Here is a 13,067-nt window from a genome sequence, read left to right as displayed (position 1 = left end):
AATTGGTACGAAGATGGATGGGGAAATAAGACATGAGGGTGACACTGGCAACTCTTATGAGTTTGTTTTCATAAAAAGGGATACAACTAATGTCAAGCCACGGTTATTCATCCTTTTCGGTGACCAGAAAGACTTATAGAGGTATTTCAGCTTTCTCCTGGTCACAAGTCTGGCTTCCATACCAGCATCGGATTTTAACTCACGGTTGTGAGTTGAAATGTCTTTTTTTTATAACACAACGATGTATTTACACAAAAGGGTGATGGAAAAATTTGTAGCATGCTTATAAATACGATATTCAAATTGAAGATTTTTCACCAACTAATGAAGAAGAATACTGATGTATTGTAAAATTAAGTCACCAAAATGATTCTTAAACGTTTTGGATCAATACATGGTTGAACAAAATTGTGGATGAATTCCTCTTAAATATAATTCGTGGTCGATTTACAGAACTTCATGTATGTGGTATGACCTGTTAATATTATATATCACTATCTAGAGATCATGTGTTAAAAATTTTTACAAAATGATCTAAAATTTAGATGGTTTAGATAATAAGCACTAAGTCGTGTGAATCAACCACAAAATGTTTTGAGGATGAATTGCTACGCAGTTTTAACATGCACGATGATAAATCAAAGATCAAAAGTCAACTGGAATTAAAGAAAAAGTCCTCAGAGAGTTGCAGCCTTTATTACACACGCATGCAAGAGGTTCGGAGCAAACTGGAGTACGAGCAGAAGCAAAAGTACTAAGTAGTGCCATCCACTTCATTTGCCCTAACTGTGAATTTTACTTTATTTATATGCATTTTTACACTATATGGGTTTTTCAATAAGAAATTAGTATGCTCATAAAGATTGATGATTTTTTTAACTCTTATTTTTTTTTGCATAGTCATATTTTCAGTAGATTTCGTTTAAATTTTAGGTACTACTACGTAGTCATACTTATTATGGCTACGTCACTCTCGAAGTGTCAGTCATCTTAGCTTGATTTCGGCATCCGCCGAGCATTTTTCTTTGTTTTTTTGGGGAAAAAAGATAAGGAGAATGAAACAAGGGGTGATGAGGGAGCAGGCACTGTGCAACGTGGTCCACCTAAACATCGCATGTTCATGGGTTATAATAGCCAATCAAACTTCCAAAGGAGCCGGATTTAATGCTTGGCCGGAAAACTTGTGGCCTGGAAGGCCTTTAATTTCATTTACTGGTTTGGATTGTGGTTCCTGTTTACTTAGCCTGTAGCCAAACCAGCCAGCCATTCTACGCACAAACAAACAAACAAAAAAAAAAAAAAAAAAACACCCAGAAACAAAAACAAAAAACCATTTAGCCACCCACTAGATATATATACACAGAGAGTAATTTAGAACAAATTAAGACTGATTAAATAGCTAGAAATTGTCTTCTAATCCACCATTAATTGTTCTAGTAAGGGAGTTTTATTAGGATTAATGATGGTGACGAGTAGTATGTCGATAATCTCGACGTTGATTTTCCCACCACCTCCTTCTATATTCATGACAGCAATGTCAGTGATTAGCTTCACGTCATTAGCAAATGCTGGGATTTCAGAGATTAGAGGAAAGCACATGCAGTATTCCAAGTTCTGGAATTTCAATAATCCTGAAAAAACTGCACCAAATTCAGAAAAGCAACAACGACAAGTAGTAACATTGTCCGGTAGAACAGGCATGCTCGTCGCTTATACTCCTGCCTTTGTCACTGCTCTCACATCCTTGCTGTTTTTTCCCCATAACGATATCAGATCTCTATTGCTTTCTTACGCTCTAACCCTTCATTTTCTCAAAAGGATTCTTGAGGTACGTACATACGTAATGTTTGTGTGTGTATATACGTACCTATATATATATAACATATGTATCTGCATGTACATGTATAGGTTCAATTTGTTCACAAGTATAGTGGAGGAATGGGCGTTGATACAGCAGTTCCGATCTGTCTGAGTTATTTGTTGTCGACCGGAAGCATGATTTATGGTCAATACCTAAGCAGCCAAGGGCTAGGGTTTCCAGAGCCAGCAATTGATATGAAGAGCGCCGGCATTGTCTTGTTTGTAATAGGAATTTCTGGCAACTTGTACCATCACTACCTTCTTTCGGAGATGAGGGCGAAGCCAGGTGAAGAGAAGGAGTACAAGATTCCCAAGGGTGGTTTGTTTGAGCTTGTTATATGCCCTCACTATCTCTTTGAAATCACAACATTTCTTGGGATATCTTTCATTTCTCAGACTCTCTACTCCTTTTCCTTTACCGCTGGAACCGCCCTCTACTTGGCCGGAAGAAGCTATGCTACCAGGAATTGGTATCGTTCCAAGTTTAAATATCATTTTCCCAATAATCTCAAGGCTCTCGTTCCATATGTTTTCTAATTAAATTCAAGTGAGTTTATATTTTTTGATGAATATTCTATATTATGTCAAAAGTAAGCAATCCAATTATTTACTAGCTATAATATCCTAGCTTATACGCAGTTGTAGAGTAAATTAGATTAAAGCAGCGAAGTCTCATTTGGCTACAAATATTTGATTTGGTACAAACTAACTTTAACCAACATAAAAGATGGAAGAGAACAGGAGGTCTTCTATAAAAGGAAACTAAGATATTACTAACTTGACGGGAAATATTATGCCTGCTTGAATGAAACCCCACATTTCACTACTAGGAACTTTGAGTTTGCCGAAAAAATTTGTTTGTCGGCAAAAATCAAAATTTGTCCACAAAGATCCTTTTCCGACGAAAAAATTTGTCGGCCATTTTGTCGTGTAAGAGTTTTCTTGACGAATTTTGATACTTCATCGGTAAGGTTCAAGTTTTCCCAACAAACTCTTTTTTGTCGGCATTTTCATTGTTCCTGACAAGTATTCTCGTCGGTACAGGGCTTTTAAGCCGAAAAATAGTATTATTTAGCCAACAAAATGTGTTCGTCATCATGAATATTTCATCGGCATAGTCTTCTCTCTCCCAACAAAATTTGTTTTGTCGGGAAGGATATTTAATTTCTAAAAATAATAATAATAAATGTTTTAATGCTCAGCAACTATATATGTATCAAAATACAATACACAAAATTGTTAAGAAATAATAATTCATTGATTGATAAATTTTGAAGGTACATTTAGAGGCTGAATGTGAATATATACAAATCCTGGAATTCTTAAAACTATACAAATCTTGTACAAATGGAAATGAATGTCCAAGCAATCTAAAACATAGGAAAAATAAGAATTGCATCAAAAAATGATAACCCTTCATTCAATAAAGCTAGCACCATAGCATGCAATTCCAGCAATTTGTAAATGAAGCAATCTAAACTTAATGCTGCAATAACGGATACCCAAAATCCAGTTGTACATAGAAATAAAAGAGGCATGGAATATGTGAACCAGCTTTGCAACTCATAATTGCTAGACATGGGCAAACGTAGCAGGTTAGATCTACCAAGAAAAACAAAGGAATTAGAAATATAAGGGAATTGCATGATTGCACCACTTGCGTTACACAAAGAAAACTATCTTGCAAACTGAATTACATAGATTTTGCAAACAACACTTTGAATGATCCAACATCACCTGAAACTATAGCATAGGAAAAGGAAGCAGCACATGCCAAAAGGGTCTCAGATTCTGGCCAGAAAAAACATGCAGAAGTTCTCCTCTCATGTATATCTAGAAATTGATGCAAAGAAATTTGTTGAAGCCATATCTAGAAATTGATGCAAAGAAATTTGTTGGAGCCATACCAATAAGGAAGAATTCATCAACCAAGAGTACTTCACTTGAATCACAAGATTCACAACCAATAATTTAAATTAAGATTACCACTAAAATCAGTACACCAGTAGTAAAACATGTAAATTTCACTAATTAAAGTCCTAAAAGTGGCCTCGAGTGAAAATTCACTTGTCAATTACCGAGTAACCATATAAGAAAACTTGAAAACTAGCATGATGTCTTCAATCAAGTACAAAACCTTTAACCAGGATTCTGAAAGCACACCTTAACTATTTAACATAATATCGAATACCATAAAACTTCACAATCATATCTGTCAAAACACCCTAGCTAGTATCCACAAGTTATGGTCTAATAACAAATACATGATCCTAGGAATATTATGTTTCCATTCAAAAACACCGAGTATGGATAAAACTTTTCCTGCTAACCAACATACATATTACTGGAAAGTGGAAATTACAGAAGTTAACCACAAGTGTAATAATTACTAACTACTAATTAATGAAGCAAAAGTAGCTACACATGCAAAATTGAAACATTTATCAAGTTGAACAGTTACTCCAACAATACAAAAATAAGTTTTATAGGCACCATAATGTAACGTTTCAAAACGTAAGTAAATCAAGAGAAGATGAACTCTTCTTGCAGTAATGCCTAAAAAAATTGCTCTACTGTTATAATTAGGGGAAAGTGTTTAAGCTGATCTTCTCAGAACTGTTACTCGTACATAATATGATACAAGCTTTTAGTTAAAGCTGACCCTAAATTCAATTGGTTACACAGATGAATTGATTGAGGTGGTGCAAACACTCATAATCGATTCTGAATATATAACCATAACTGCATTTTGATTGCAGTTTCCCAGAAATCAAAGTTAAAAGTAAAAAAAAATTAGAAAGTGGATTAATCATCCTTAAACCCAGGCAACCTGGAACAAACTACAAACCTAAATGAGATTCTCTACCAAATTCACTACCTAAAATCCCTCAAAATTACAGTGGTCAAACGAAACTAAGAAAAGCACCATAAAGCAGAAACTAAACAAAAAACTAAGGGGAAAGATAGGGTATATAGAGATTGAGAACATACCCAAGGTTTTAGAGAACGAAATGCAAAGAAACACTCTGCGTTGGAGATTTTGGAGCTAGAATGGCCGGGCACTTCGACAGTGACAGAGAGCAGACGAAGCAGCTGACGAAGAGCAAACGGAGTGACGGTGATGCGAGTAGACGAATCGATGGTGACACGAGTAAGTAAATCGACGGCGATGATGAGCATATGGAGCGATGATGAGCATATGGAGCGATGATGAGCAGATGGAACGAGATCGCCGGAGAGCAGAGCGTTTCGAAGGAGAGAAGGGAAAGGGTTAGTCTATCCACAATATTAAGGTTGAATGAAAATACAATGTTTTCTCTTTTTATTTTACCAAAAAAATACAGCGGTTATAGAACTAAGGGTGAATTTATCGAAAAAATAAGAAGCAGGTGAATCAAAATACCAAAAACGAAAAGGCGCGAGAATGATTTAGTCCAAACCCTTCTTATAATTGTGAGAGATGACAAACTTGCATGCTTTTGCGACTGTCATTTTATTCGTAAGTACAAATATTCTACGCCAATAAATTTATAGTCTGCATAAGTTCAACTACTATGAGCTGATAAATTAAAATTTTCGTTGGGAAAGAACTCTTGTGCCGACAAAATGTTTGCTTTGTCGGTCTAAAATTTGTCGGCAAAATAATATTTTCTAGTAGTGAGTAATTTGAATCTAGCATTCACACAACATAATATCTTCGATGACCGTCCAAATTGCCATTTTTTGCACACAAAAGTATATGAAGGCTTTGGTTCAAAGTGTTGAGAATATTGAAATGTAATGTAATGTGGAAGATGATGGTTAGGTATTTATAGAAAAAAAAATTGTTTTCTTTTCTGTATTTTTCAACAACTTTTAATAATTTTTATTAATTAATCTGGACCGTTAGATTTGAAAAAGATTGAAATCCAACAGCCCAACATGTGGCCAACGGTAATAATTCTGACATTTTTTTTTATGGTTTTTGGCCGAAAATCGTGGACCATTGATCTAGGAATCGGACGGCCCATATATTGCCACGTCACTAACCGTTGGGTTTGAATTTCAAAATTTTTTGACCGTTGGAAGTCCAATGGTTCAGAAAACTAGCCGTTTGACGAAGACGCGCCACATGGCCCATCTTCGAGCCCTTTTAGTGCACCTTAGACAGTAGGCCGCTCCGTCTATTTTCTATCTAGGATGTGGGCCCGCACCGGCATGTTTCCCACGTCCTAAAGCAAAAAATAAAATAAAAATGTTGGCTTCGTTGACGTCATGCTGACACCAGCATGACATTACATAGGTCGGTACATCCCTCAGCGCATTTTGGGCCGACTTACATGCTGGCTTGAGCTATGAACTGGCCTATTTTGCTCGGCTGGAGGGATTTTACATGGTGCCGGCCTATTTATTAAGCTTTGGACCAGCCTTAAAATTTGGACTGGAGTTGCAATTAAGTTTCATAATGGGGTGAAATTAAATATTACATAAATTTATCATAGCTGTGAAAGTGAGGAAAAGCATAATTTTTGCATATTTCTTTATTTGAACTTTTGTATCTTAAACTTTATGATGGGATACAGAATCAGAATCACAGGGAGGACAACTTTTCTTTCTTGTCAATCAAATGATTTCTGTACATATAAGATATTTAGTCATTTATAAAATACAAGTAGCCTATGGAATTTAGACCATCATCATTTTAAGCCACACAAATAAAGCAAGACTTGTACATGCAGTTTCCAATTGTCAACTCTCTCCTCCCTATGTTTCGGAAATGGATACTCACCGGATCCATTTTTTGGAAATCTTATGAATTTCATTATCGTGATCATTCATCGTATATTATACGGTAAAAAATTATTTAAAAATTTAAAATTTAAAATTATATATATAAATAGTACCTAAAGAAAACTGACTGTACACTATACGAAAAATGATCATTTTCCTTGTGTTCTATAAAACCCACACGCTCAATTGACACCCTACAATAAGTCTACACTCTTCTTCTTCAAAAACATCTTTCCTTACAAATATTTCATAACTTTCAGATAATATTTAGTCACGGCCATGAATTGATTAACATCTTCTTTACTCTCCTAGCAGCAATGGCCATTGTTGGAGCTGCAAATTTTCACGACGATCATATCGAAGACGTGGAAATGCAGACTAGTACTGTAGCAGAAGCAACTACATTGCCTGACACACCAGATGAAGCTGAAGCAACTACTTCTTTAAGAGGAGTGAGCCGTTTTCTTTATAATCATCATAAAAATATCCCACTGCCCAGTTATACTTGCGACAACTTTCCTAGGATTTGTCGTGCGAAGAACAGCCTGGGGCCAGACTGCTGCAAGAAGAAATGTGTTGACGTGAAGACTGATCGGTACAACTGTGGGATTTGCAGCTACAGATGCAGGTATACTGAGATTTGTTGCAGGGGTAAGTGCGTCAATGCATCGTTTGACAAGAGGCATTGTGGTGGGTGCAATCAGGAGTGCAAGAAGGGAGACTTCTGTGTTTATGGGATGTGCCATTATGCATGATTAGTTCACAGTATACTACTGCTATACATTTATCCTGTCACATTATGACAGCTTACATAACAATCTTATGTAACCAAAAAGAGAAGGGATTTTCTAGTATGTGTGTGTGTGTATGTAGGCCCTTTAACAAGAGAGATCCTCATTTTTCAAAAAAAAATGGAGACATTCTATTAACTGTTAGATTTGACTTTAATGAAATTCTGTGGTTGAGATTAAATTACAGACCACACAATCTCAACCACATAATTTTATTAAAATCAAATATAACGGTCAAGAGGATGTTCCTATTTTTTTTTTTTTAAATAGGAATCCCTCTTGTCAAGAGGGTATCCTCTGAAATTTCTACCCATTAAATAGTTGATAAAAAATGCAATGAGCTTGAAGAATTATATTATTCTAAGGGAGGCAGATTCTGCCCTCTTGATATGGTGCCCTCTTATTTGTGCGGTCACAGTTAAGTCATGTCAACATTTTATATTCCCATTGTTTTTTTGTCTTATTATCTCTATAAAAAAAATCAACATAAAATCTTAATGTGGCTTAACCGTGACTGCATAAAATAAAAAGGCATAAGGAGGACACCATATCAGGAGGGCAGACAATATGCCTCCTATTCTAAGACCATTACCAATTATCTATGCATTTTTCTGCCAAAATTCTGATGTGTGTGTCCATGTAACGTTCACTATCCCACGCATACTAGTCCTGGTCCATGAGCAATCTTTCATACTAGTACTATTCTGAATTAATCCCAAATAAAGTAATCTGACATATTTCGTTTCATCATTTGTTAGTCCTTGATCCTTTGAGGTTTAGAAATCACTGACCCATATTAGTTTGGAATTTTATCTTGTAAGATTTAGTTCAAATTAATCACATGTAGGCATAACTCTAAAAGTGGATTAAAGGAGCAAATTTTTAAAAGTTACATATATTGTAATTTTACGAAAATAATTAAGGACAAATGCACAAAACAAAGTAAACATTGCCCTATCATATAATGAAGACACACACGTGTATATATATAGTCATTAAAAATTTGCATATACTTATATTTTTTGCGAGAGCCAAATCTATGGAAATGAATTGGTGACTTCTTATTTTGATCGATGCATAATAGTACAACATATATACAGTCTATAACAATTTTTTTTAATTGAATCTTATACTAATTACAATTGGTTACTACTTGCTATATACAAGAAATAGTAACTATGAAAAAAAATTCCAGAGTTAAGAATTCTAATCTAACAGGCCCTGATGGTCACCTTCCTTGAAGCTTCTTAATACATATATTTGGTTGCTTATGAGTTGTGCTAAGTATATGCTAACCTTCTTCAAAACATGCATGTAATGTGTCATCAATTAAAAATAAGCACGTTATTCAACATTTAAATAATGATTTAACCATTAACAACAATGTCATATGATTTACAAGATATAACATAAATAGATGATCTCCTTAACATTACCTGTTGCTTATATGATTTCAGAAGTATCAACAGAAGAAAAAAAAAAAAAAGGGGGTCAATATATAAGGCTCCACAAGTGGAAGTGCGTCTGTAACGGTTTCCTCGTTTGGAGAATGGACTAATTTTGGTTTCTTGGACCCTTGAGAAACCATAGGGCGGGCGCTTGAGCTCGCATGTAATTGCCAACATAAATACATGCATCAATGCATGCATGAGTATGATGAATTAACCCAAGCAAATTATAAATCTAATGATTCATCATGAGTGTGATGAATTAACCGTCAGCCTATGAGCAAACTCAGTGACTTAGTTTCCTTTCTTCGTTCATGTATAAGTTCATACTGACCTAATTTCGAGTATAATGTTTCTTTGGAAGCCTAACTTTGTTTACTTAAAACGTTTTGTTTATAGCCCTTTGAATTAGACCAACGCATTAAGGACATCATGAACTCTCAAATTATACAAGTTAATTAACTAATACATGCAGCCCTGGTTTTCAAATAATATCGAACTCGTTGACCTCTATCAACTAGCCCCCACTGATCAATTTTTCTCTATAAATACTTCTACAAACCCATACGCTTATCCATCTAAAAAAAAAACATCCTATACGTTCCTTCATCAACTTTTCCCTTTTGAAATCTCTCCGCTTCACCAACAAATTAAACTTACATCATGAAAGCCTTCAAGGTTTTGCTTGTTTTTGCCATGCTACTGACTTTAACCGTTAGTACTCTATCCGCAATCCCAGGCCAAGAAGAATCATTCTTCGAAGAGGAAAACAATGATCCTAACGATGAAACCAAAAGCCAATTAGAAAAAAGCACTTCTCTGAGGGGAACAAGCCGCTTCCTTGCTTCTCGGGCTGCAGTGATGACATGCGACAAAAAACCTAGGGTTTGTCGGCTCTCGGGCAGCGGAGGCCCAGATTGCTGCAAGAAGAAATGTGTAAACACGAACACAGACAGAGTAAACTGTGGCAAGTGTGGGAAAAAATGCAAGTACGCGGAGATATGCTGCAAAGGCAAGTGTGTGAATCCAAGGTCTGACAGGAAAAACTGTGGCGGCTGCAACAATAGGTGCAAGAAAGGCAGTTCATGTGCGTATGGCATGTGCAGCTATGCGTGATCGAAGATTAATTACTGATCAGCAGATAATGAACTTATATTCGGTCGACATTACGAAGATAAAATAAGGCTATATGAATTTATGTATGTGTGCAAGGATAATAAGGGCTAGCTAGTTATCACCTTTTGATGTGCTAGCTTGGCCAGTTAATTGTTGACTATTTCTTTTATTGTTAATGTAAAAATTCTTAAGAATAATGAATAAAATATTATCTTTCATTTTATTTATGTTAAGCTTGCAATTAGATATTCCGGTTAATCGTATAACGATTACTCAGTCTATGCCTTTTAAGGCATGTGTGCACTAATTACCATGCTTGTATATCTAGATCTTTAACATTCAATTAGAAATCTGGTTCCCTCTCCCTGCACACAAATATGTACATTACCACTCAGACTCTTGTTGTAATGCTAAAGCACCACCTTTGTTAACTTCCATTCAAATTTCCCATAAGTACCTATTGTTTTATCTTTTAATTTTATGCGTACATATTTTATTTTTATACCTGCAAAGGTTGTTTTTTTTTTTAATTGATGAAAATATCATGTTTGTTTTAGTTAAGATTAACTTTCAGTCTGATACTGTATGTATAGGGAATTTAGTTTGCAAGAAAAGGGTAATGTTAGAAAGACTAAATTTAGAGAATAAATTTTGGAAACTAAAGGACATGAAAGGTATATGATTGATTTATTACTGAAGTGTTGATAAATGCGCTCATTTCTATTGGAGACACATCATTTAGTTTGTAAATTTAGTCTCCAAATTTAGAGTAATGCTATTCTTACCACAATTTTAAACCACAATTGCTTTGTCTGTTTTATGTTGATGAGATTGAGTAGAGTTAGCTAAAGAAGCAATTAAATCCTCAAGAGACTTACTTGGAGCTTCTTGTTGATGAGGCTGAAATGGTGTCTGCGGTCAGTCAGGTGGACGATTATAGTTGTTAGGAATATATTATTGTCCATAGTCTTGATTGTTCCACTTTAAGTGTGGAATATCACGCCAGCCCGCATTATAGTTGTTGGAGTATGGATCATACTTTTGCCTTTGTTGCCCCTGAAACCCTGATAACGCATTAGCTTGCTTAAGACCACCTTGATCCATCAACGAAAGGCACATATCTGTGGCATGTCCCATCATTGAACATACACTGCATACTTGTTTTGGAGCCACCATAACTTGTTGCACAAGATTAGTCAAGTTAGCTAATTGTAATTCAATACTAGAGTTAGCACTTACCTCGTTAACTTTCTTAAGAGGTAGCTCATCTCTCTCTCCAAATTGTTATGTGTTGCCAGCAATGTTCTTTAATAATGCCTTAGCATTTGTTGGTGTCTTGTCCATGAATGCTCCTCCACTTGCTACATTAAGCATTACACGATCAGTACCACACAATCCTTCATAAAAATACTATATTAAAAGATGCTCTGAAATTTGATGATTAGGACAAGATGCAACCAAATGTGTGAATCGCTCATAGTAATCTCCAAAGGGCTCTCCATGTTGTTGTCGAATTGCACATATGTCTTTCCTTATGCTTGCAGCTTTTGTGGCCGGAAAATATTGCTCCAAGAATGCATGCTTCACCTGGTTCCATGTGTTCATTGATCCCGAAGGTAAATTGTAAAGCCACTTCTTTGCCTCAGCTTCTAATGTAAATGGGAATGCCCTCAACTTGACTTGCTCCTCATCCACATTGGCTGGTCTCATTCCCGAGCATACCACATGAAACTCTATGAGCTGCTTGTTGGCATCCTCTATTGAGAAGCCACGGAACTTAGGCAAGTAGTGAATCATGCCGGACTTAAGCTCAAATCCTCCTTCTGCATTTGGATATGTGATCCACAATGGTTGTTGATCTGTATTTGGTGTTGCTAACTCCCTCAAAGTACAGTTATCAGCCATGCCTTCCTATGGTTCTTCCTCCTCTTCTGAACTCAAATGTGGTGGAGAAGATGGTGGTAAAGACACCAATGCATGCTTCTGCTTGATTGTTCTCTGAAACTTTCAAAGTGTTCGTTCAAGCTTAGGATCGTAAGAAGCTAGATCAATGCTCTTAGACCTTCGAGTATGCATATACTATGAAGAATACCTCAAATAAAACCAAAACCAAAAACACTAATTAGACAAGAAAAGAAAACAATAGAAAAATAAGTAATTAGAAATAGCAATCCCCGGTGACACGGCACCAAACTTTTGATGGGATTAAAAGCACACCACAAAGTAGCACACAAATGTCTTATTGATTTTCCTTATTAACACAAAGATTTTTCAATTGTAGCATATGAAAATAAGGGTCTTTCCTACTAAAGATTGTTTTATCTAACTACTTAAAATGTCACAAAAACTGGGCTGTTGTCCCTACTGACCAGCCACCGAAAAATAATTATTAGACCGACTTACACTTATCTAAAGTCCACGAAATTTTATATGCAGATACTAGACACACAGAGCTACACCCACACAAATGTTTAGGATTTTTGGAGTTGATTTTCTATTTAAATTAAATCGAACAAAAATAGGACAAAAATAGATTTTAAGTAGTTCACAATTTAAGAAAAACGAGTTAGGGGAAGTGCTATCCAACACCAAATAATCATGCAAACATGTTATGTTTCATTCAAATTCCTTCTATTTCTGGATGAAGATGCTGAAATTGGCTCAATATTAGAGCTCAACCTATTACTCTTTCTTATGTAGTATGTTAAGAGAATGGTGTTTTCAACTTAACTTAGTCCCTAACATGCAATCTAGAATGGCGTGTTCATAGATTTAACAAGTAGAAATCATTAAGAACAAAAAGAGTTTGAGTCATCACAAGGCATCGTAAATACTAGTGTTGTCTTACTTATCCTAGAAATTGGTTCACATGTTAATCGCAATTAACAAGTACTACTCTAGAACATATGTAGGTCCTCATTTGACAAGGGCAGGCACACACATATTCATAGCATTAAAATCCTAGATATGCTTACTAAGTATGCATCCAAAGAAAACACATAAAGAATTCATCAATGAGACAAGTAGTGAACCAATTTTCATCCATTCATAAAAGTAATTCAAATGAAATGTCATAACAAAC

The 13,067-nt window shown here is 35.5% G+C and overlaps 4 protein-coding genes across 6 annotated transcripts; 3 read left to right on the top strand and 1 right to left on the bottom strand.

The window, feature by feature from the left end:
* The first annotated feature begins 1,047 nt into the window (after nt 1–1,047).
* Nucleotides 1,048–2,486, top strand: LOC103946101 (very-long-chain enoyl-CoA reductase-like). Its single transcript, XM_009356730.3, has 2 exons — nt 1,048–1,828; nt 1,909–2,486. The coding sequence occupies exons 1-2, from the start codon at nt 1,460–1,462 to the stop codon at nt 2,395–2,397; spliced, it is 858 nt and encodes a 285-aa protein (XP_009355005.2). The 5' UTR covers nt 1,048–1,459; the 3' UTR covers nt 2,398–2,486.
* A 613-nt stretch (nt 2,487–3,099) lies between these two features.
* Nucleotides 3,100–5,336, bottom strand: LOC125478196. 3 transcript variants are annotated; one of them, XM_048586038.1, is made up of 3 exons: nt 4,852–5,313; nt 3,558–3,730; nt 3,100–3,462 (listed from the first exon to the last, which is right to left on the bottom strand). In XM_048586038.1, the coding sequence occupies exons 1-3, from the start codon at nt 5,038–5,040 to the stop codon at nt 3,231–3,233; spliced, it is 594 nt and encodes a 197-aa protein (XP_048441995.1). In that variant the 5' UTR covers nt 5,041–5,313; the 3' UTR covers nt 3,100–3,230. The 3 variants fall into 3 exon arrangements, 1 of the variants encoding a protein (XP_048441995.1); XR_007258942.1 differs by having other exon boundaries at nt 3,100–3,693; nt 4,852–5,336; XR_007258943.1 differs by having other exon boundaries at nt 3,100–3,603; nt 4,852–5,336.
* Nucleotides 5,337–6,128: 792 nt separating this feature from the next.
* On the top strand, nt 6,129–7,385 carry LOC125478349 (stigma-specific STIG1-like protein 3). The gene is made up of 2 exons (XM_048586495.1): nt 6,129–6,146; nt 6,891–7,385. Exons 1-2 carry the CDS (start codon nt 6,129–6,131, stop codon nt 7,383–7,385), a joined length of 513 nt encoding a protein of 170 aa, XP_048442452.1.
* A 2,083-nt stretch (nt 7,386–9,468) lies between these two features.
* Nucleotides 9,469–10,212, top strand: LOC125478187 (stigma-specific STIG1-like protein 1). The gene has a single exon (XM_048585996.1). The coding sequence runs from the start codon at nt 9,533–9,535 to the stop codon at nt 9,983–9,985; it is 453 nt and encodes a 150-aa protein (XP_048441953.1). The 5' UTR covers nt 9,469–9,532; the 3' UTR covers nt 9,986–10,212.
* Nucleotides 10,213–13,067: the final 2,855 nt, after the last annotated feature.

The sequence above is a fragment of a genome, unplaced genomic scaffold (genome assembly GCF_019419815.1).
Source record: "Pyrus x bretschneideri cultivar Hongxiangsu unplaced genomic scaffold, Pyrus_bretschneideri_v1 Contig24, whole genome shotgun sequence".
Taxonomy (NCBI): Eukaryota; Viridiplantae; Streptophyta; class Magnoliopsida; order Rosales; family Rosaceae; genus Pyrus; species Pyrus x bretschneideri.
Note: the sequence above shows the minus strand (reverse complement) of the source record. Positions and strands in the feature narration are given on the sequence as shown.